We start from the raw sequence: 22,661 nt of genomic DNA on the forward strand, positions 1-22,661 counted from the left end.
TGTAAGATAGTAAAATAAAATTTTGAATAGGATCTATACATGTTGTTCTTTTTATTTATGTTTCAAATCGGGGAGATCATTCTGCCGGACTCTGTATATTCTTAAAATTCTCTTATAAAAGCAGTTAGTACCCTTTCTTTCAAATGGTCCTTAGTTATCAAAAACAAAATTATTACATAGCCTAACTCTGAATATTTAATGAAATACCGTACTTATCTAATATATGGCTAGCAACTTGTATTTTCGAATTGGTCTGCGATATGCAAAATGTTTAAACCCATGGCGTATCGCTCTTGAGGAAATTCTGAGATAATATACCAATACAATATTGGTGCCTTGAGATTTAGACTGTTAACAAGGCGAGACAACGCCAAGCTAAGGCCCAACACGACTGAAACTTCAACAGCTTCGACAGTTCAGACTAAAGAGCCACATTTAATAATACTGTTAGATTGTAAATATTTGAATAGGCTATATTAAGGAACTGAGCTTCATTGTAACTGTGTTTTAGGTGTTGCGGAATTTGATGTACCTCCACTAGACCCTTTCAATTTCACGTTGGGGACCGTATCATTCAAACAAGGAAATCTTTACGGCAAGTTCGACGTTCTTCCTTCCACGTTCATTGGCAACAGAGGAGTTAAATTTACTGGTGTCAGGTATGATGTATTTATAATACTATTAAAAATGGCTAGTTTAAGAAGTGATGACGTCGATAATGGTATTAATACCATCACAACTACCACGACGACTATAGCTACCATCATCATTACTATGACAAAGCCGCCATTACGATTACCATCATTACCACCATCATCACTAATGGCACATCTATTGTTAAGATTTTTTTACGATACGATAATTTTCCTTCACCAAAATCTAATTTTCTTCCTCTATAATTCTCCATCGCCAACATCTTCGTTTCTCAGAGCATAGTATTGTATATTATACTTCGTCGAACTACATCCATTCATTAATTCATCACAAGATGTTTCTCGTACTTTCTTTACAAATTAAAATATTTGCTTGAAATGCTCTCATTTGACACGAAATTTTAGGTGCCCATGCCTTCTCTCTCTTTAACTAAAAAATAGTAAAAACTGCTTCATTCAATTTTCATATTAGGCCCGTAATAACAGACATAGAAGCTATCAACTGCTCTATCGAAAATCTAATGGTCAGACCCAACAAGTTAAATAAAGCTGTCATTCTTAAAGACTGTAAAACAACCATACAAGCAATTATAAAGTCAAACACCATAAATAGAAGAGAAGCTACAGATTCATTTACCGACTACAGAATATCGGAAAGCATTTATCTCTACAATGGATTCCATCACATTGCGTGATAATAGGGAACGAAACGGCAGACCAACTCGCGAAAAAAGAATCCAATATCCTACAGACTGTAGAGAAGAATACCTCATATCCGCAATTAAAACTACATCCAAAGTAAGACCAGAATCTTAAATGAAAATAGGATAGAATAAGGCTTCAGAAAACAAAAGTTGGAAGTCCTTCACCTAGAGTCTGGAATGGATCAATATTCCCAGAAGATAAAAGGTAACCCTCTTTAAAATAAATACTGACCGTGACTGTCTTGCTCACCACCTAACAAGTTTTCTGCACAATTTTATTCCAGAAACTTAGTTATTATCGTTGATATGACAATACAGTTTTACTTTTTGTAACTAGTCTGTCATAATTATTGAGTCTTGTCCCTAAAAAGTGAAGCGAGAATCTCTCCTGCCGATTTTTGAACTCTAAAAGCAAAGTGATTTAGAAATAAATGTCACTCAGTCTTTTCTGATTAGCGTTCAAGTAAATAGAATCCATTTGGCATGCAATTTTCTCTTATCCAAATCATCAAATCATGATGTAGGACATGAAAGACACATTCATAAGAGCATTTCAAGAATCTGATGTGCCCAAGTTGTTGATCCTTCAAAATCAGGCCAAGCACAGCATCAATATTTTCTGGAGTGGCCACACAGATCTTCAAACACTGTGTTCATTTCTGATCTCCGTTCTTCCGCTCTTAAATTCCGTCTCTCTCATCATAAACACCTGAATTTCCTTGCCGGACAACCCTTAAAGAAATAGAAATTTTATCGCCGACCGATACTAAATTTTGTCCAGATTGAATTTTTATACACGTAATTTCTTAAAAAATTGACAATGTAAAATCAGCTAACTTTTGATCATAAAAATGGAATAACTATTTGCCAACAACACTCTTTCCATGGTAACTGCCTTCGTTTATGTTTACAACGAAAATCCAAGGCTAACTATATATCAGTACCCCTTATTAGATAATGGCATGACGAAATGAATGCGAAAATAATTGCAGAGTAGTCACTTGTTGTTTTTACTGAAGTTAGATTTAAAATTGAACAAGGTAACTTGACTAAACCGGAATTTCAACTCACACCCATTAATTTCATGACTGGATGCTCTGACTACTACTGAATTTCGGCGGAATTAGTTACCTATAAATTAAGAAGCTTCTGATTCTTGCAAGATTGTCATATATTTGTACTAGAGATTCTGATTTCATTAAATACAATAGTAAATAGGCTATTGTTTTTTCAGGTCGAATCTGACGAATCCTCGCAAATTTGAAATGGACATCGACTTCTTTCATCCTTCCATAGAAATTGAGGGTGAATATGCAACAGAAGGAAAAATTATACTTTTCAAAATGAACGGGACCGGTAATTACAATCTAAGTATGGGTAAGTATGGTTAGAAGGTTGTTACTCTGTTTCATCTTAAATTCAATATAGTTTAATATTATGTTGTCTGGTAAAGTAGGAATAATATTGAAACAAACTACGGCGGTATGCAATGGCTCAAGTTTGAACACTACTATGAAAACCATGGTCGTAGACTGAAATCCCACCTAGACCATAAGGCTGTTATCCAGGTTATGTTGATTCCATGTTATGGAAACTCCACTTGTATGTCAAATGAAAAGGGAAAAATATCCACGTATGGAAGTATAATAAACACCACAAGTAATATGAAAATCTTAGAAGGAGAGTACCATAATATGAAGTACCGGTACTCATTTATTCTTCTTAATTTAAGTGCAAGACTTTTTGAAACAAAACTATTGTAGAGGGTATAAGTGAATGCTCCAAAAGCTCCTACGTTTGTAGAGAATATAGGTTATATGTAGGTTCTGTTAGAAATCCACCACAACAAGACACGCTATTATTACGATACATGCTGAAAATACCTATTTCATCCCCGTGTCACTACACGAAAAACTGAATTGCTGTTTCTGTTATTGTTTCTTACATTCTTGTAACGGGTACTAAAAGAGCGCTCGAAATGACGAATACCAACTCCATGGCAAATATTGCACCTATGAAGCATGTTCTGACACACTCCCTCAAAATTCCTTGTAGGTGTTGGATATTTTCAGTCGCGGTCTGAATTTGTGCCTTCGATTTGACGAGACTCTCGTAAATACAATTCTTCATATGGCTCCAAAATAATAGATGTTAATAATGTTTTGTTCAGTTTGTAGAACGGAAACGGCACCTCTTCGGAAAAACAAAACCAAACCTAATGAAAACAAAAACGAACAGAATTGAAATCCAAACCCAAAGAAAACAAAACCAAACAAAATCGAATGCAAATAAACAAACTCAATAAAAGCGTACCCAAAATCGAATAAAGACGAAAATATACCGAAAGAAAACGAAAATATAGGTAAAGGCAAAAGGTAAGGTCAACCCAATTACAGGTCAAATCGGCCCAGAGAGTGGGGCGAGAGGTCAAGGCTCCCATCATAACATACAGTCGACAAGTTAATGGCAGTATGGATGTCAATCCTACGTGCCCGCCGCTTTTACTCCTAAGGAAATGCCTCGTTAGAGGCTGTGGAAACCTCAGGCCCATAGTGCGGCTGGAAAGATTAGATCAATGAAAAAATCCATGATCCCATCGGGAATCGAAACCGCGACATTCCGGCTTTGTAGCGTTACGCCTTAACGGCGACGCTACCGCTCGCCAAGAAACGAAAATATGCCGAATGAAAACAAAAATATGATGAATGCGGAATGAAAACGAAAATATATCAAATGGAAACTAAAATATACCAAATGAAAACTAGAAAAAATTAAATTATGGTTTATTTAACGACGCTCGCAACTGCATAGGTTATATCAGCGTCGTCGGTGTGCCGGAATTTTTGTCTATCAGGAGTTCTTTTACATGCCAGTAAATCTACTGACATGAGTCTGTCGCATTTAAACACACCTAAATGCCATCGATCTCGACCGGGATCGAACCCGCAACCTCGAGCATAGAAGGCCAGCGCTATACCAACTGCGCTACAGAGGACGACATGAAAACTAGAATATACCATATGGAAACTAGAATATACCAAATGGGAACTAAAATATACAAAATGGAAACGAAAATATGCCGAACGAAAACGAAAATATACCGAACGAAGACGAAAATATACCGAACGAAGACGAAAATATGCTGAACGAAAATGAAAATATACCGAACGAAAACGAAAATGTAGCGAATGAACACAAAAATGTAGGGAAAGAAATCGAAAATGTAGCGAATGAAAACGAAAATATAACGAATTAAAATAAAAATATAATGAATGAAATCGAAAATATAACGAATTAAAATGAAAATGTAACGAATGAAAACGAAAATACAGCGAATGAAAACGAACGAGTTCAGATTACCATAGGTTTCATAGTACACTTCCTGCGTGGGAGAAATTTATAAAGCTCGGAAGTCGTTGGAAAGTGCATCACCGAATCCTTCGCATCTAAAACCAGAAACTGATCGTTTCAAGCAGGGCAATCTACAGTAATTTGATCCGAAGCATTAAGACCTAAAATTTAGTCATTGTGCACCTCATATAAACCATGCTGAAACTATACTACCAGTTCAGAGGCAAAATACGAATTTGCTTAATAATAGACTGGTTGTTCTAGCTCAGCCCTGGAAATAAGAGGAGAAGTGAAAGGGACGGAGAAATACCGCCTTACAAACAAACGCGCAGTAAGGCTCTGTGCATCTGTGGTGGATTTTAGGCGATCAGCGAAAGCCGAAAGTACGTAAAAGCTACTATGCTCGCCTGATACAACCGGTCACTGACCTTCATACCTGCTCGTACCGCACCAAAACATTACTGTCTCAGCCAGGAAAGGTGGAGTGGGGTGTTAAGCGGTGGTCTGCAGTGACTCAGTTGAGTTATTAGAGCCCAGACCTGTTCTAGCTCATATACATGTCTTACTTCAAATCCAGAAGAGGTGGTAACATTTCGCATAATTATTTTAATTCTAGCTTTTTTTTTTCACCATGCTACTTTAAGTTTATCGTCACTTAAATCAAGCAGAAATAAATTAAATATAACAACATAAATAAAATTTATGGAGGGTATAATGTACAAAGTCATAGCAACATATTCAGTTAATTATTTTTATTGTTTCTTGCTTTCAGAGAATGTTAACTCAACATGGCAATTGCGTGGAGATTTAGTGGAGATTAACGGCACGCAATACATGGAAATCAGGAAGTTCGGATTGAATAGTAATATTGAGAAGTTTAAGCTGTACGCAAGCAATCTGTTTACTGGAAACAAAGAGATAAGTAAGGACTGACAATATATATTCCAAACATCATCTCATTTGTGTAAAATAATTTTATTGACAACTATATAGTCATAGTAAAGAATGTAAATTTTTTAACTAGTGTCCACTAATTTAAAATTAAAATACATAAATACATGGCAGTCCTCCGTTGTTATTCAGATGGTAGCCAGGGTGTTCTATTGAAACTCCATCGTGCACCTATATTCGAGCCACAAGACAATTTAGATTGACATTCACCTCGTTCCCATTAGGAAAGAGATGTGTTTGTCTTATGTTTATCATTACACCATTTCGATCATAATTCTAGGGAAAATCATCGTTAAATATGTCACCAACGACTGACGTTGAATGTTCAGTTCAAGTGTCACAATCGTGCACGCCCGGCATGCTTCTCAACCGTAAATCCACTAAACCCTACCTGACAAGTATTATTGTGCTAGTCTGGTTTATCTAAACAATAGAGCCCAAGACCTATTCAAATATACTATTTTAATAAAGCCACCAAACAACCAATTGGCTAGCCTCAGCGACCACTAATTCTGCCTCTGGCGCTTTTCTGCAGGTTTCCAAAAATTTGAAAGCAAACATCTAATTAAACTCCAAAAGAAATGAGCTGTGGAAATATTTGTCCTTCTCTCATCTTAATTTATGGCTTCTTTAATTCAAGCATTTACTTGTTTCGATAGTGAAAGCCTTGAACTTTTGCAAGAATTACACTGGTTCCCAGTTTTTAAAGTAACAAAACAGGAAGTAATCTTATAGGCGATGGCGATGGTTAATGCGGGTTAGCATATAGCATTAAGACGTAGAAGGTTGAAACTAAAATTTCTCGAGTTAAGTATAATATAATAGCAATAAATTAGTAACATGGTGTCGGAAACAGTAAGTAGAAACTTTTAAGTATAATGGTAACGAAAATGCAGCGGTTCTGTGCTAGGTTTATTTCCAGTACTAGTCCCCGGTTTTCCTCCAGGTTTGAGTTTTACTAGGTCTCTGATCTTTGCATAACGAATTTAGTTTATAATTTACTAGTTAATTGGCATATTTTTTTCGAATATATGAATGTGTTGGGAACTTATTTGCATAGGCCCTATTTATCTTTATGGCGTTATCTTTGAATGTATAAACATATATACAAACTTAAAATACGAATAGTTCAAATTTGGAGGTAGATTGAAGAGTGTGATCCTAAAATGCGTTAAGTCCATTTTCATTGAGGGACTGCGCTAACTTTTTTAATCCACTGGTCTATGGATTGAGCAAGTTTTCAAGTGACATGTACAATAGCACAGACTTTTAGACAAGGATTGGCGTTGTTTTAGAAGAAAATAAGCTTAAAATATAATGATATAGGCCTAAAACATAATCGTAAAGCATATATGAATGGTATTCATCTATGGTACGCGTACCCTGAGGGATCGCGGGGTTGTCTCAAAGGGTACGAATCACTCTGACTAGATATTTAAAAATCCTGTCATATTTATTTTACTATACTTCTTATAAAACACTGGACAACAAATTTTAGCTTATTTTGTGCTTCGGAAATTAAAAGTACAGCACATTCCCTTATTCATTTTTAGTTGCTGAATACGAAAGTGACATTAATATGCTGGAGTGGTTATGATTTTTGAGTAATTGAAGAAAATATTGGGTACATTATTAATGTATTTTTATACGGTGTAACTAACAAAACCATAGCTTATCTCTATATTACAAATAGCGCCTCTTTACCTGTCGCTTGTATTCCAGCTCTGGAACATCCCTTGCAATAATCAGCAAGTATAGAGATGCTCCACCGGTCGTGGTATCGTCTCTCGATTGTGGAAACTTTTTAGAGGAAACGCTCTCCATGCTAATCACTCACTTCACCGTAATTATCTGGGAAAAAGTCTAAATGGTAGTGTAACATAATATGTATTTTGAGCGACATAATGAACACCATTATTTGGTAGGATGATATTAGACGTTTCATTAGTTCTTTATATTTTTCAAGTACTCACGTTTCCCAGAAATTGTGCCAGAATGTTTCGGAAAGCATCCCACGTCATCTGTTCATTATCATTTAACAGTGTTACAGAATGGTGGTCATTGAGAGTTTACGGATCTGAGGCCCAATAAAAATACCCTCCTTGATAATAATAATAATAATAATAATAATAATAATAATAATAATAATAAAAATAATAATAATAATAATAATAATACCCACAAATGGCTTTTAAAAAACCCCTGAAGTTCATTTCCGTCCTCACATAAGCCCGCCATTAGTCCCTGTCCTAAGAAATATTAATCCAGTACATAGCTTCATATCCCACCATGTATTTGGGGGTACATTAGCAAAAAATATCTAACACCACGATATAAATCATAAAAATGTCCAAATAGACTGAGCGAGTTTTGGGGTCACACTGTACAGTCAATCATGCATTCACATCACTAACACCATTAAACAATTTTTTTCTGAAAATTAATACCTTTTAAGCAATTCATTTTGTGATTTTGCAGATAAAGCAATTCTTCGCTTCATCAACAAATCTTGGAGGATACTTTATGGAAGATTAAGTGCAAATATTAGCGAGACTTTCGATCGAGAGATGAGAAAGTATGTCAACAATATCTTTTTGAAGATTCCTTACAAGGAGCTCTTCCCGACAAATAGTACAGAAGAAGTAATTCTAGACAAAAATGAAAATTCGAATTCAACTGATAATTCATCACTGGAAACGTCAGAGGTAGTAGCTACTACAAACGATATGGCAGAGTTGTTAGATATAATTGGTGATATTTATGTCACAACAGACTTACCAATTGATTTAAGTGAAGCAGCTGATTTGTCACTACTTGAAGCACAAGATGGCACTACGAGTGAGAAGCCGAGCTTACCAGCATCTGAAATAAATGAAACAACAGATTCAACAAAACCGCCACAAGATGACAAAGAAAAATTAGGATCTCTATCTAGTAAGAGTAACGGAGAGAAAATAGTAAACTCACCAAATTTTTATACGAATAATTTTTCATCCAAGCTGTTTGATGTTTCTTCAGATAAAGATACGGCACAGAAAAATGAAACGAATTCTGGTAAACCATTAGAGGAAATAGCTAACGAAACCACCATAAATGAATGTGATTCAACAAGTTCCGATGTGACAGAGATAGGAACTGACAAGCCATCTTGTTCAACAGCTACAAAGTTGCCAGACACTCCATCAACGGGTTTATCGGCAACTAAGGATGAAAAATAACATTTTCTGTAGTTCCTCGGAAACGGTCACTATTCAGATTACTGTAATTCTGTAATTATGATAAATTAGTGATGGATCTATTTTCATAATGTTTTGAATAGTTGTAACTTAATTTATATTGAAATAAAGAACGTAAAGATTGTGCTTCTTTCTTCCTTATATCTTCAATGCACACTTATAAGCCAGACCACCACAAAAATGAAATGTAGCCGCCTTGGTAGCTCAGTTGTCAAAACGCTGATTTACCATGGCCAACATTATGCAATAAAAGCTTCTTTTCTTTATCATTTCAGTTTCGAAAAACACAAAAGAGTACATACTTGTAGGTTGTTAGAAGAGCTTAATAATGCAAACGATAAATACATTACCACATTAAGACGCTTAGAAAATTACAGACGTTGTAGAGCTGTATTACATGAATTGTCACCTCAATAGACTCCATGCAGAATCGATATGTCGTCAGCTTATCGCTAATCCCATGGATGATAGATTTATCAATTTATCAGGAGAATTTTTCATCACATGACGTGACAATTTTCTTGATAAATCTATCAACCATGGGATTAGCCAAAAGCTGGCTACATATCCACTCTGCGTTGAGTCTATTCAGGTGTGTTCTCAAACGTACAGCGGATCGAGTAGTTTCTTCTGGTGCATCTATTACGTCACGTGGATTCATAAGCAGGGTAAATTGCAAACAGGTACGCATAGACTATTAATCGTAGTACAATACAGACACTCTATTATCAATGATGTTTATGTAAAACACCAAGTTACGAATACATTGTGATCTGACTCTAATACTGAGTAAGTCAAATTTTCATTCGACTTTTGTGTTAATAGTATTTTAATTTATCAATCTATGTTATATTGCGTTTCATTTTGATCTGTATTTTTAAATAATTTTGTAAGTGGGCTCGTTTCTGAACACAATTTTGTCCCATTTCAATGTCGCTAGAGCCTAAATTAATTTAACTTAATTTGTAAAATATACAATATTTATTTCGAGTCAAAGACTGCGTGACTCCACATTACACTACACAAACACACCCCCACAGGAAACAAAATAAGAGGCGCCAAGACAGCAACGACCAGTTCTGAAGAAGACCAATAATAGGTCGAAACATGTAAACCAGGTACGATAGAATTTAACACGAGAAAGTCACATAATGCATATTCCGAAGTGATATAGTGTTGAACGTTGTGTAATCAAGATGTAGAATATTTATTTCTTCTTTATTTTATTTCTTTCAAAAGAATACCCCCAGCAAGATCTACGTTACAGTTGGTTATATTCGAATTTCGGAAGGACCATTTTAGCATAAGAAATGGAAACATTCTGTGATTTATGTGAAATGATGTAATGTCATGTGACGGAGAAAGAACATTCTCTCAGTTTAAACAAATTTTATGTGACATTTATAAAAGATTAGCATTACCTCAGAATGTATATTTTCGTTCATTGCAACGCGTATAGGTTTCGATAAATGAATTATTTGCATACATTGTGTAAAATATAAATATTGTTAATTTGTATATTGCTTTTTGTTAGTATATAATTATGTCCCTGTAACGTCATGTAACGTAGGAAGAACATTTTCTTAGCTTAAACAATTTTTTACTGACAATTATGGTCAAAGATATGAATTTCATAATCTGAGAATAGGCTATATATTTTGTTCACCGTAACAGAACTGATTTTGTTACATGAATTAATTGCATATATTGTATATAGACTATATACAGTTAATGTGTATCATGTTTACTATTATGTTGTACAATATATATTCTATATGCTAGTTCAGTATTATTATCTAATTATGTTTTCTACTATACGTAGCACTAATATTTTGTAATATTTTGTTTCGCAGTGTTAGTGCATTTATATGGTCAAAAAGTAGCTGGACAGACCATTTCAATTTATTAGAAATCCCACCTACAGTTGTCATGATCCATTATTATTATGTACTGAACTATACCTTTCGTAGCGTCAGAGATTGAATTCTGAACGGCCAGGATGTACTAACCGATAACTTCTCTAACTTGTTTGGGAACGAAAATGCGCTGCCTGCTCATGAGATACAGGTCTACAATTTATGTGATTTTCTAAGCGTCTTAATGTGGCCTCAAAGTCTCAACAGTTAGAGTTTCTGAAATTTTGAGAGAGAGCTACACGATAGTAGTCTTGTATATACAGTCACGAAGCTTGAATTGTGAGGGTGCTAGGAACAATAGACTGTGCCGGTACTATTTCGCATTGTCTGTAATGAGGCGTTATTAGCGATCCTAGTGGTTAGCAACTATCTATGGATGCATATTTACTACGTATTGAGCTTCGTGACTGTATATACTAGACTGTGATAGTAGTTAATCGGGATATAATTAATTCATGGTGATTGTGGAATTATTATAATGGTGAGAGAACTGTGAAAATCCGAGAAAATTCCTCGCACCCATATTGTCCACAACAAATTCCTTCGTGTCCGATTCGGGAATCGAACTCGGGTGGACACGGTGGAAGGCAGAGAGGCTAACCACTCAGCCTCGGACGAGGACTAGCTTTGTAGTGACTCCAATAAGTAGGCACTCTTGATCACACCATTTTTGGAAAAATTGAAGACTAAGATAGACGACAGACCTAATCTTCGAAATGTTGTGATGGAAAGAATTCAATTTACACCTCTTCTAAACTAAAATGTATGCATTTTCAAAGGATTTTGAACTTAAATATTGAAACAATTGGACGTAATACTTTATATTTGTTATTTTCCACATGTGTACAGATCCTATCCAGTAGCATCAAGTTTGAATATTTAATGAGATTATTTTCCCACTGCAATCGTTATTTTATATTTGATGTACGATCGCTATGTAATCATGTCATCAAATCTGTTTGTTACGGTCGAGGAACACAGAATGAGATCAAGAATTTTTTTGGCATTGACATGAGGTTTTCAATCCTGGTGATGTAATATAGAACCTCGTCCTTGGCTGCATCGTACAGACTAATCTTACAGTGTGTGAAATTCACTCTCTCTCTCTAATTGTAGCGGAGGAGCCAATTATATTGATTTTCAATGCTCGGTATTTATCTATGTTTAACTTCCCGTCCTTCTGAGTGATCTTTTATGTAATTCGGCACAAGGACGATTTATGTCACAATTGTGACGGAATACTTTATGCGACAATAAATGATAGCTTATTTCAACACCCCTGATAATATATGTAGTTTATTATGGCCGAATTTGTAGCCGAGAACTATCGCGCTGATCTTCCATCCGGACGGCCGAGGTTCGATCCCCAGTCTGGTGTTGAGAAAATTTATGGCAGACAAAGAGGTTTCAGAGGGTTTTCTCTGGATACTCTCGTTTCTCTCTTCCATTCTACCAAAACTTTCTATCTCTCTCATTTGATCAGTCTAATTCAGTAGGTAAGAACTGACCGGAGAACATTTTGAACAGAGGCAATTCTCCTCAAAATATGTGATTGGTTCTCAACCAGTAAATTAGTATTAAATCGTAACAAAACTAACATAATTAAATTTAAATTCTACCCAAATTCAAGTTCGTAAATTTCAAACGCAATAATTAACAACAGGCCCCTAATAAAAAGAACCATCAAATTTTTTGGCTGAAAAATCAATTAGTTAAATTGGAAAAATTATATTAGAGAAATTATCCCTAAACTAAATTCAGCATGTTTTGCTATTAGATCTATGCAAGAGATAGTAAATATAAATACCTTAAAAACAATATACTTTGCGTACTTCCGCTCGCTAATGAGTTTTGGACTAATATACTTGGAAAATTCTACAAATAGTAACAATATATTCCTATAACAAGAAAGAGTAATTACAATAATAGTAGTGCCAAATCTAGGTAATCATGTAGGACTTACTTACTTACTGGCTTTTAAGGAACCCGGAGGTTCATTGCCGCCCTCACATAAGCCCACCATTGGTCCCTATCCTGAGCAAGATTAATCCACTCTCTATTATAATATCCCACCTCCCTCAAATCCATTTTAATATTATCTTCCCATCTACGTCTCGGCTTCTCCAAAGGTCTTTTTCGCTCCGGCCTCCCAAATAACACTATATGCATTTCTGGATTCGCCCTTACGTGTTACTTGCCCTGCCCATCTCAAACATTTGGATTTAATGTTCCTAATTATGTGAGGTGAAGAATACAATGCGTGCAGTTCTTTGTTGTGTAACTTTCTCCATTCTCCTCTAACTTAATCTCTCTTAGCCCTAAATATTTTCCTAAGCACCTGATTCTCAAATATCCTTAACCTATATTCCTCTCTCAACGTGAGAGTCCAAGTTTCACAACCATAAAGAACAACCGGTAATATAATTGTTTTATAAATTCTAACTTTCAGATTTTTTGACAGTAGACTGGATGATAAAAGCTTTTCAACGGAATAATAACAGGCATTTCCCATATTTATTCTGTGTTTAATTTCCTCCCGAGTATCATTTATATTTGTTACTGTTGCTCCCAGGTATTTGAATTTTTCCACCTCTTCAAAAGATAAATTTCCAATTTTTACATTTACATTTCGTACAATATTCTCGTCGCGAGACATAAACATATACTTTGTCTTTTCGAGATTTACTTCCAAACCTATCTCTTTACTTGCTTCAAGTAAAATTCCCGTGTTTCCCCTGATCTTTTGTGGATTTTCTCCTAATATATTCACGTCATCCGCATAGACAAGCAACTGATGTAACCCGTTCAATTCCAAACCCTCTCTGTTAACCTGGACTTTCCTAATGGCATACTCTAGACAAAGTTAAAAAGTAAATATGATAGTGCATCTCCTTGCTTTAGCCCATAGTGAATTGGAAACACATCTGACAGAAATTGACCTATACGGACTCTGCTGTACTTTTCACTGAGACACATTACAATTAATCGAACTAGTTTCTTGGGAATATAAAAATTCAATACGATTATTACATAAAACTTCTCTCTTAACCGAGTCATATGCCTTTTTGAAATTTATGAATAACTGATGCACTGTATCCTTATACTCCCATTTTTTCTCCATTATCTGTCGAATGCAAAATATCTGATCAATAATCGTGTAGGAAATTTAAAAAAAACTACAAATAATGCCCATGGCTTGTCAGTATATTATTTCATTAATCAATTTCCTCGTATATAATCGTGATAAATTTGTAACTAATTCAGCAGTTCATAGAATTTAAAAAATATGACTTTCATATTCCATCGACAAGTCTATCGTGTTATCAAAAAGGAGTGCGTTATGTGGCAGTAAACATTTCCTATGGATATAAAATATCAAACTCAAAATATAAGATTATTTAGGGCCAAATTAAAGAAGTACCTAATTTCTCACGCCTCCTATTCTGTAGGTGAATTCATGACATTCAACAGCGCTTCATGAATATTTCTGTGTTGTATTAAGTATTGATACTAAAACTTGTGTTGTACTAGTAGACTATAGTGTAAAACTCTTCTGTATATATTTCAACTAGACTGTGAGTAAGATTTTTTTTATTTCTCGTTTGACATGTTTCATATTCTAGTTGTGAAGCGATGTACAAATACCGTGAAATGTAAATAAATAAATACAATACAATACAATACAATACAATACAATACAATACAAAGTAATATTGTTGTACTAGGGGCGCAGGCAAGGGAGAGGCTTGTAGGGGCAATCGTCCGTAATGAGAAGTTAGACTTTTTTTTACTTTTTAATATATTACGTAAATTTTGTCAAACATATCTTGTTTACGGATGTGTATTTTTCATGTGCGTTAATTTCCTGTAAGCTCTTATTGGAGGAGAGATAATGAACACAGAATGTTTATCTTAAAAATTAACACTATGGCTATCGAGAAAGTATTTTCTCCATACTAAGATGAAAACCTGCGGGCTACTGGGTAGTACGGATGAGTGTCCGCTGTCGATATAGAAATTAAGGGTTTGAGATTTCGGACACTGGTGTTTTATTAGGTCGTCTGGGGATGGAACCGATCAGCATCGAATTCACGAATACTATTCACACTTCTTGGAAAAGATAGGTCATAAATATATGTGCACAGTGAGCCATTGTTAGCCTGTTACGCGTGTCCATTTAGTGAGTGTAATGCAAACGTGAGTTACGAGCATTGAGCACGTGCTGCAAGACGTAATAAGACATTTTGAATGTCATACTTTTCATATTTTCATTCTATAATAAAATATAGGCCAAGAAGAAGATGGGCGGACACATTCAAGCATCAAATAGGAGTTCACTGGCCCAACATCGCTCGTGACAGGAACGTGTGGCATCAGCTAGTGAACAATCTCAAAAAGACTAAAAAAAACTTTGATAAACTGTATTTGTAAATATCAATGCAAGGCTTAAAGTGGGATTGTAAATCATCTGTTCATATGAAGTAGCTCACCACGTAAGCCACGTACACGAACTTTCCCCTCTCGGAGGAGGTCCTAGTCTACATAGGACATTCATTCATTCATTCATTCATTGCATAAAAGGATACCACGTAAAAATATATATATATATATATATTTTAATCTATAAATCTTGACCTTAGCTTGTGATTATATTCTTTCCCTGATGTTTTGCGTTAGAATCAATTATTTAGGAGCAATCAGAACAGTCACCATTTTAATACGAGACACAAATCCAATTTCCACATATCCTATATTAGTATCAGCTGTTAGGAGAGAAAAGATTTCACTATCAGTATTACACTTCCTGATTATCTTAAAGCTTTAAAGGACCAAGAGAAAAAATTTGAACAGAGTTAATAGGTACGCTTTCTATGTAACTGATGGATTTTTTATACTTGTAGACTGAATTAATGTATACATGTTTTATATAAGTTTTTTACTTGTTCCGCATCTGAAAACTACAATACTGACGTAATATCTATGGAATATGGAAAGGAAAATTGGTCGATCGATCAATCTGTCAATTATGAGTAGTTCGGTCGGCCGATCAATCTTGAAAAAATTGAGATATTTGTACAAATCTGTTGATGGTTAGAAAATTTAACTCTGAAAAAATTAAGAATAGGATATCTTAATTTTGCTGCTATTTATAAACAAAAATTCGTTTATTGCATAAAATTAATTTATTTGTTTTGCTTTTGAATATTAATTAAACTGCTGTTCTCTTATCAATATCAGTTAGCCTTGTTTGGTATTATTTTTTTTGTAAAAGTATGAATGTTATAATACTTCTTGCATAAAATATTTTATAAAAAAACAGATTTATTTCAATGTCCAATATCTCGAAACAGGTTTCTGGTGCTTGGTATCTTATTGCGTAACTCCGTCCAATTATGAGTCGTTCGGTCGGTTGGTCAATATGTCAATTATTAGTCGTTCGGTCGGTCGATCAATCGGTCATTCTGTTGGTCATGCGAACCGACTATAGCCTAGGAATCGAACAACAATAGGGCTCTGACAGGGAAAAAGTGAGGAAACGTAATGTCTAAAATCAACGCTAGCATACAGCTGAAATTTTATAATCCGCTATAGTTGTCACAAGCATTTGCCATGAAAAACAACCAAACTGAAAATGAAGAAAACTACACTATACGCTCAGCATGAAGCAGAGGTGACTGATGACAATACTTAACGTACGCTCATTTACTTTTTAAATATGGATTAACAAGTAAGCCTGTCATAAACGTCCGGCGAAAATACGGGACCTTACTATCGATGTTTTTTGTAAAGAAGTTGTAGTTAGAAGTTACAGAAAAAAGTATTACGATTGAAACAGGAGAGTTCACGAAAGGAAAAACACTACTGCCTTTAAATAATGTTTATTCATGTCAATTTATTTACGTCACTTGACAGTACTTTGCACTTATATTTTGGTCTAACAGTACCGTTCTTGCATAGTTCAAGCACGTTTCCTGATTTCAAAATCAAACGTTTTGTAGTAGATAAATGTTTATACAAACCGCAAAAATAATTTCAACGCTTATTTATGAAGTAAATTTGAGTTAAAGAAGTTATTTATTTTTACAAATCTCTTGAGTCCTGAGAGTATAGCATTCTATACTAATTATACTTTATACATGATTATGATATAAGATGTAAGTGCAGAGACCCAAAGTATAGTATAATATACCTGCATTTGTGCCCTAATTGTAACCTACAGAATTTTTTCAACATTTTTTCTCATGTCACTCATTTTTATACGTGTAGAATTATATTGAACTTTATAAATAAAACAACAAATGCCTCAGGACTCAGGAGGTTATGGAAGAAAGTTTGATTAAAATATGGGACTAATGCACGTCCTGACAAAAATTACGGGGACGCCGGACACCTAGGCCAAAAAAGGGGACTGTCCCGTTTTTTACGAGAAGTATGGTAAGTTTTAGCGTCGTGCATTACAGGCGCTATGTTCGGTTCAAGTTTGTCGAGTATGATGAAGTTCGATATTTTCCGATGTTCGCTCTTTAAAAGAGGAGTGTTGTGTTTGTTCCATCTTGTTATAAAAATATTCGCTGTCCTCTCCTATGCTATAGTATAGACCTGCTATACTTCATACATGATTATGACATAATATGTATGTACAGACATCCGAAGTATAATATAATATACCTGCATTTGTGCCCTAACTGTAACCTGCAGAATTTTTTCAGCATTTTCCCCTCATGTCAGTGACTTTTTTTAAGTATATAATTATATTGAACTTTAAAAATAAAACAACTGTCGCGGAACTCAGGAGGTTACAGATTTTAACACAGACTTTGCAATTAGTTTCTCATAAGAAATAAGACGAATCTTTTAGGGCCGTATTCACAGACATTCTTAGCGCGGGCTTTCGGTGGATGATCAGCGAACTAACGTTTTTCGTATTCATAAACCAATGTCAGCGATATGATATGAAACCTGTTTAGCACGCTCGTAGCCCGGACTAGCGAAATGTCTATGAATAGCATCCTTGATGTCTTGATTGCCCCTCTCATGTTCGAACATTGTAGGACACTAGTACAAGGTAATAGCTAAATTCCCAAACATACAATTTGATAATATTCTTTATTTTAACAAATCAATTAAAATTATTGTTTAGAGAGAAAATTTTAAGTTACAATTATTGTGTTTTTCTTTTTATTTTTCTTAGTTTTTATTCTGTTATTTAATAAAATGTCTTAAAATGATGTGGAATGCCCCCCTGAGCACGAGTATGTTCTCTTTCTGGGAGTGCTGTAATTATTATAAAGAGTGAACAATAAGTATGGAATATTGTTAACAACTTCTTAAATTTTAATTTTACAAAACGAAGTTTTATATAAAAAATGTTGAAGATAAAACATACAATATTATGCCAGTATTCGAAAACAGTTATTCACACATACAGGTGTGACAGTAATCTAATTTTTTAAAATGAAATCCTTTGTTAAAATTGACATATTCCGAATCTCTATTAAATTTCACGTGTGAATGCGTATAAACTTTACCCATTCACCCGTTTCATGTCTTAACAATTTATTAAACTTGTTTTGTGAACTTAATTAAAACTTTAGAGATATAAATATATAAAATCATGTTGAGTAAGCTATAAAACTACACAAAACACTATAACTAACCAAACTTTATCATAGATGCTTAGAATGAGAATCATTTACAGCCAAAAAATATCCCAGTCTATCACGGTTATATCACTGTTCTGTTTCATCTCATATCTACAATGGACTGTTTTTGTGATGGACTGGGATACTGTTTGCCTGTGAATGGTTCTCATTTTGAGCGTCTGTGATAAAGTTTGGTCAGTCATAGTGTTTTGTTTAGTTTTATGGCTTACTCAACATGATTTTACATACTTATTTGTCTCAAATTTGAAGTCCACGAAACAAGTTTAATAAATAGTTAAGAAACAAGAAACGGGAAAATGGATAACGTTTCTATGAAGTCATACGTAAAATGTAATGGAGATTCGGAATATGTACATTTTAATATAGGTTGCCATTTAAAAAAAATAGTTTACTGTCACACCTTGTATGTCTGAATAACTAACTGTTTTCGAACATTGGTATAATATTGTATGGTTTATTTGCAATAGTTTTTGTATAAAACTTTTTTTGTAAAATTAAAACTTAAGAAGTTATTACAGTAACAATATTCCGTACTTATTGTTCACTCTGCATAAAAACAGTAAGTTATGTACCTTTGCTCTAGCAATGAAGTATTATTATTATTATTATTATTATTATTATTATTATTATTATTATTATTACATATGAAAGACATATGTAGGTCTGTACGCTTTCTTGAAAACGTTCAGGTCTTGGATTCTTATTCTCTGTTTTGTAGGAAGTACGTACCACTTTTACGACTAGCTACAGCGAGGACAATACAGTCACTTTCAAGTGGAAATTTCCATAGTGCTGTTTGTTCGAAAACTTGTATCCAAAATTATTCATACGCCTTAAAATTACTGGAAGTTTTTATAATCAACATGAGAAATACGGGAACCGGACTCTTTCAGACATACGAGATGACGTCACCGAGGTAGAGATTACTAAGGCATCTGAGATCGACCAATAAAGAAGTCAGAAGTAGCAGTAGACAAAAGCCTTGCAACGAATCATGGTCACAGGAAAGAGTGCTCCTCTCCTGACGCCGTTACTGACTGTAGTTCTAGCCGTGCAACTTGCGCACAGTGCTGCCATAACGTCCAGAAATGTCACAACAATACGTGAGTTTAATATGTTTACGTGAGTGAAAAAACTGTGTCAGCAGTGCTTCTCTGTACATTACGGAATTACGTGCAATACGCATACTCTTAGATTTATAGTGCTTACAATTATTTAATACGTCGAAGTTTTGGTTAAGAAAGCTCGTTCAGTTCACGCCTTCAAAACGAATTTTTACGTACCGGTAATTAATTAGATCATTTGTCACAGGAAAATATTGAAATTTCGTGCTGTCATATTTTGACACGCGGTAGTGTGGTGGTTAAGACACTGCAACGCCAAAGGTGGAAGTCGCGGGTTCGAATCCCGCTCTTGATATGGATTTTTGTAATTGTCCTAACCCTTATGCCCGTAGGGTTGACTCAGACTGTAATATAAATGAGTGTCATGAAGTTTTCCTTGGCAGTAAAAGCGGCAAGCATGTAGGTCTGACATCCCTACTGTTAATAATGCCTATTTTCTGCAAAGGTGAAAAAGCCTCAAACTCTCACTATTCTCTGTGGCCTCTATGGCCTCTTGCTTTATTTTATTACAATTCCTGAGTTCTATGTAAATGAATGGTATCATTTCAATTACGTGAAATTCAGAACTATGTATAAATAAATAAAACAATTTTCGAATGACTTGAAATAAATTTAACAGAATATCTAGGACTAGAAACAATTAAGGATTTTTTTTAACTTGTCCAAATGCGTTTCAAACAGAAAGTAATTGGTAAATGCACTACATACAGTATACTTACCAACACTTTTTGTCCAATCATGAACTCAGACTTGAAGAGACAGTACCTTAATTAATAATTTTTATAATATACGTCATATTCATTATAAATCTCTTGCAATTGCAGTTTATTTCTTTCTATTTCTCTCAACTTCTTCTATAAATCTAGTTTTTCTTCTAGCGAGAAGCTCTTCCTTTAATTGTCACAGGTATTGAGTGACTTGCAATTGAGGCGGTCTCCGGAAGAAGGACCCAAAGTAAAACTCGTGTTTTGTGGTATGGATGGTATAATGTTTTGTTTTAACTTTACTTAGCCCTAGCATTACCAGGGTTGAGCAAAGATTGTCCACCCTTTTTATTATTTAAACTTTTTTGCAATAAATGAAATCTGATATTTTTCAACCTCCCTCTATTTGTCTCTAACATGACAAAGTGTAAATGTACAGTAGTGGCAAAAAAAAAAACCGGATCGGCCCTTGTAGCTGATTTTAGAGCCTTGTTCACTCCACAGCACGATGACTGGTAATTAAGACTTTCGTGGTTCGAATCCTGCCTGGGAAGTAAACATTTTTTTGTTCCTTATTCAAATTTATTCCCAATACTCTTCGATTGCAGCGATATTTGACTACTTAATTAACTTATTATTCCCAGAACATGAATTTTACCAGCAACCAAAAAGTATTGGGAATAAATTTGAATAAGGAATAAAAAAAAGTTTCCTTCCCAGGCAGGATTCGAATCACGAAAGTCTTGGTTACCAGTCTATCGTGCTCTGGAGTGAACAAGGCTCTGAAATCAGCTACAAGAGTCAGTCCGGTTTCTTTGCCACACTGTACACATTTTGTATGTTTTAGATTTTAAATATATCAGACTAAAAATTATTGAAGTATTTGTGGGCAGCTTTCACCCAACCTTCGTATTTCATGTGATCTAAAACTTTTTTCTCATCATTTAAACGTTTGAATTATATGTTTTTTGTCCTTTGCTGTAAAAGTCCTTGATTGTGCCAATTCTTCACTTTACCAGTTTCTTGCAATGTGGAAACTTTCTTAGTAAATTGGTACTTTATTTATTGGTGTTTGTTCGTATATGAAAGTGAATCAAATTCTATTTCAAATTCTAGCTGGCAACAAGAAAGCTGTTCACAATTTCACCAAAACCAATATCAAATGTTGAAATTGTGGACTTAATTTAATTTAAAAAAACATTCAGATACGGTACTAAAAGTATGTGTGTGGCGAAGCATTTTGCTCAAAAAATGGCATAAAATCACTGATGTGCATTTTTAAAAATAGTTAGTGTAAAAATTTTTTATTATGAATTTAATTTAACGTATTGTAAATTTTTAAAAGTGAAAGTATAATTGTTCAATGGTAATACAGTAATAAAACAAACAATTTTTGTTACATTAGAAGTAATATAGGTATTTAAAATTAATTTGCTATTCCATGTCACAAAAAATCTTCTAGAATTCCAAAGAAAAGACTCTCAGCTAAAAAGAAATATCCACCCTAGTTTACAAAATGAATTATAAATAATCTCAAGTTGAAAGATATTTTAGGAGAAGGATACATTTATCTGAGTATAATAAACAATAACTTAAAAATTAGAAGAGTTAAATCTATGATAAATAATGCGTATCATAGTTATGTTATAGAGATAGATAATACTTCTAAAAATGACTCAAAAATATTTTGGAATTATATAAAAAAATAGGAGAACTAGCAAAAAATATCACAGCAAAGTTAATGAGTAGGCAAGATCACATTTTTGATAGCAATGATTCTATTTCGGAAGCGTTTGCTGATTACTTTAGTTAGGTTTACTCTGTAAACATATCACACAACCCTCTAATAGGAAATAAGGTAACACAGGATTATATTAATTATCATTAACAACTGAGCCTACAAGTAGACAAGAATATCTGGCTGCTATTAAAAAATTAAAGCTTAAAAAATGCTGTGGTCCAGACGACTTATCTCCTTATATATTGAAAGTTTATTCCGAAGTACTTATGTGTCATTTATGTTTGTTGTATAATTTAATTTTGAAAACAAAAACTTTTCTAAAAATGTAGAAATTAACAAAGGTTTGCCCTGTGTTTAAATCTGGTGATAACAGTAAATTTGAAAATTATAGACTCATTGCAATAGTTTGTGCTCCATCAAAGGTATTTTAGCAGATTATATATACACGAATTTTACAATATGTTTATAATGCAATTGATATAAATCAGTATGGATTTTACACCCATAGGTTTACTACAACAAATGCAATTAATTTTACCCAAAAACATTTAATACATTACATAATCTTAGAAATTTAGACGTGATATACTTTGACTTTTCCAAAGTGTTTGATAAAA

At 34.1% G+C, this 22,661-nt stretch overlaps 3 protein-coding genes across 4 annotated transcripts in view; 2 read left to right on the top strand and 1 right to left on the bottom strand.

Annotated features, from left to right (window-relative positions):
* Hacd1 (3-hydroxyacyl-CoA dehydratase 1) overlaps nucleotides 1-8,539 on the bottom strand; it is a 136,083-nt gene extending 127,544 nt beyond the window's left edge. Inside the window, exon 1 of the mRNA XM_069826237.1 lies at nucleotides 8,438-8,539. The gene's annotated coding sequence lies outside the window, so the exon portion shown is untranslated. The remainder of the gene's footprint in view (nucleotides 1-8,437) is intronic.
* LOC138699982 (circadian clock-controlled protein daywake-like) overlaps nucleotides 1-9,019 on the top strand; it is a 32,922-nt gene extending 23,903 nt beyond the window's left edge. Inside the window, exons 3-6 of the mRNA XM_069826235.1 lie at nucleotides 512-659; nucleotides 2,592-2,734; nucleotides 5,481-5,630; nucleotides 8,138-9,019. Of these exons, the coding sequence (XP_069682336.1) occupies nucleotides 512-659; nucleotides 2,592-2,734; nucleotides 5,481-5,630; nucleotides 8,138-8,877 (1,181 nt within the window). The 3' untranslated portion in view covers nucleotides 8,878-9,019. The remainder of the gene's footprint in view (nucleotides 1-511; nucleotides 660-2,591; nucleotides 2,735-5,480; nucleotides 5,631-8,137) is intronic.
* Nucleotides 9,020-19,418: 10,399 nt separating this feature from the next.
* LOC138699985 (protein takeout-like) overlaps nucleotides 19,419-22,661 on the top strand; it is a 39,238-nt gene continuing 35,995 nt past the window's right edge. The window contains exon 1 of one of the 2 annotated variants that reach the window (XM_069826243.1): nucleotides 19,419-19,578. In XM_069826243.1, the coding sequence (XP_069682344.1) occupies nucleotides 19,470-19,578 (109 nt within the window). In that variant the 5' untranslated portion in view covers nucleotides 19,419-19,469. Of the gene's footprint in view, nucleotides 19,598-22,661 lie in introns of both variants that reach the window. The other variant, XM_069826244.1, reaches the window with a different exon arrangement.

The sequence above is a fragment of the Periplaneta americana genome, chromosome 5 (genome assembly GCF_040183065.1).
Source record: "Periplaneta americana isolate PAMFEO1 chromosome 5, P.americana_PAMFEO1_priV1, whole genome shotgun sequence".
In the NCBI taxonomy this organism is placed as follows: Eukaryota; Metazoa; Arthropoda; class Insecta; order Blattodea; family Blattidae; genus Periplaneta; species Periplaneta americana.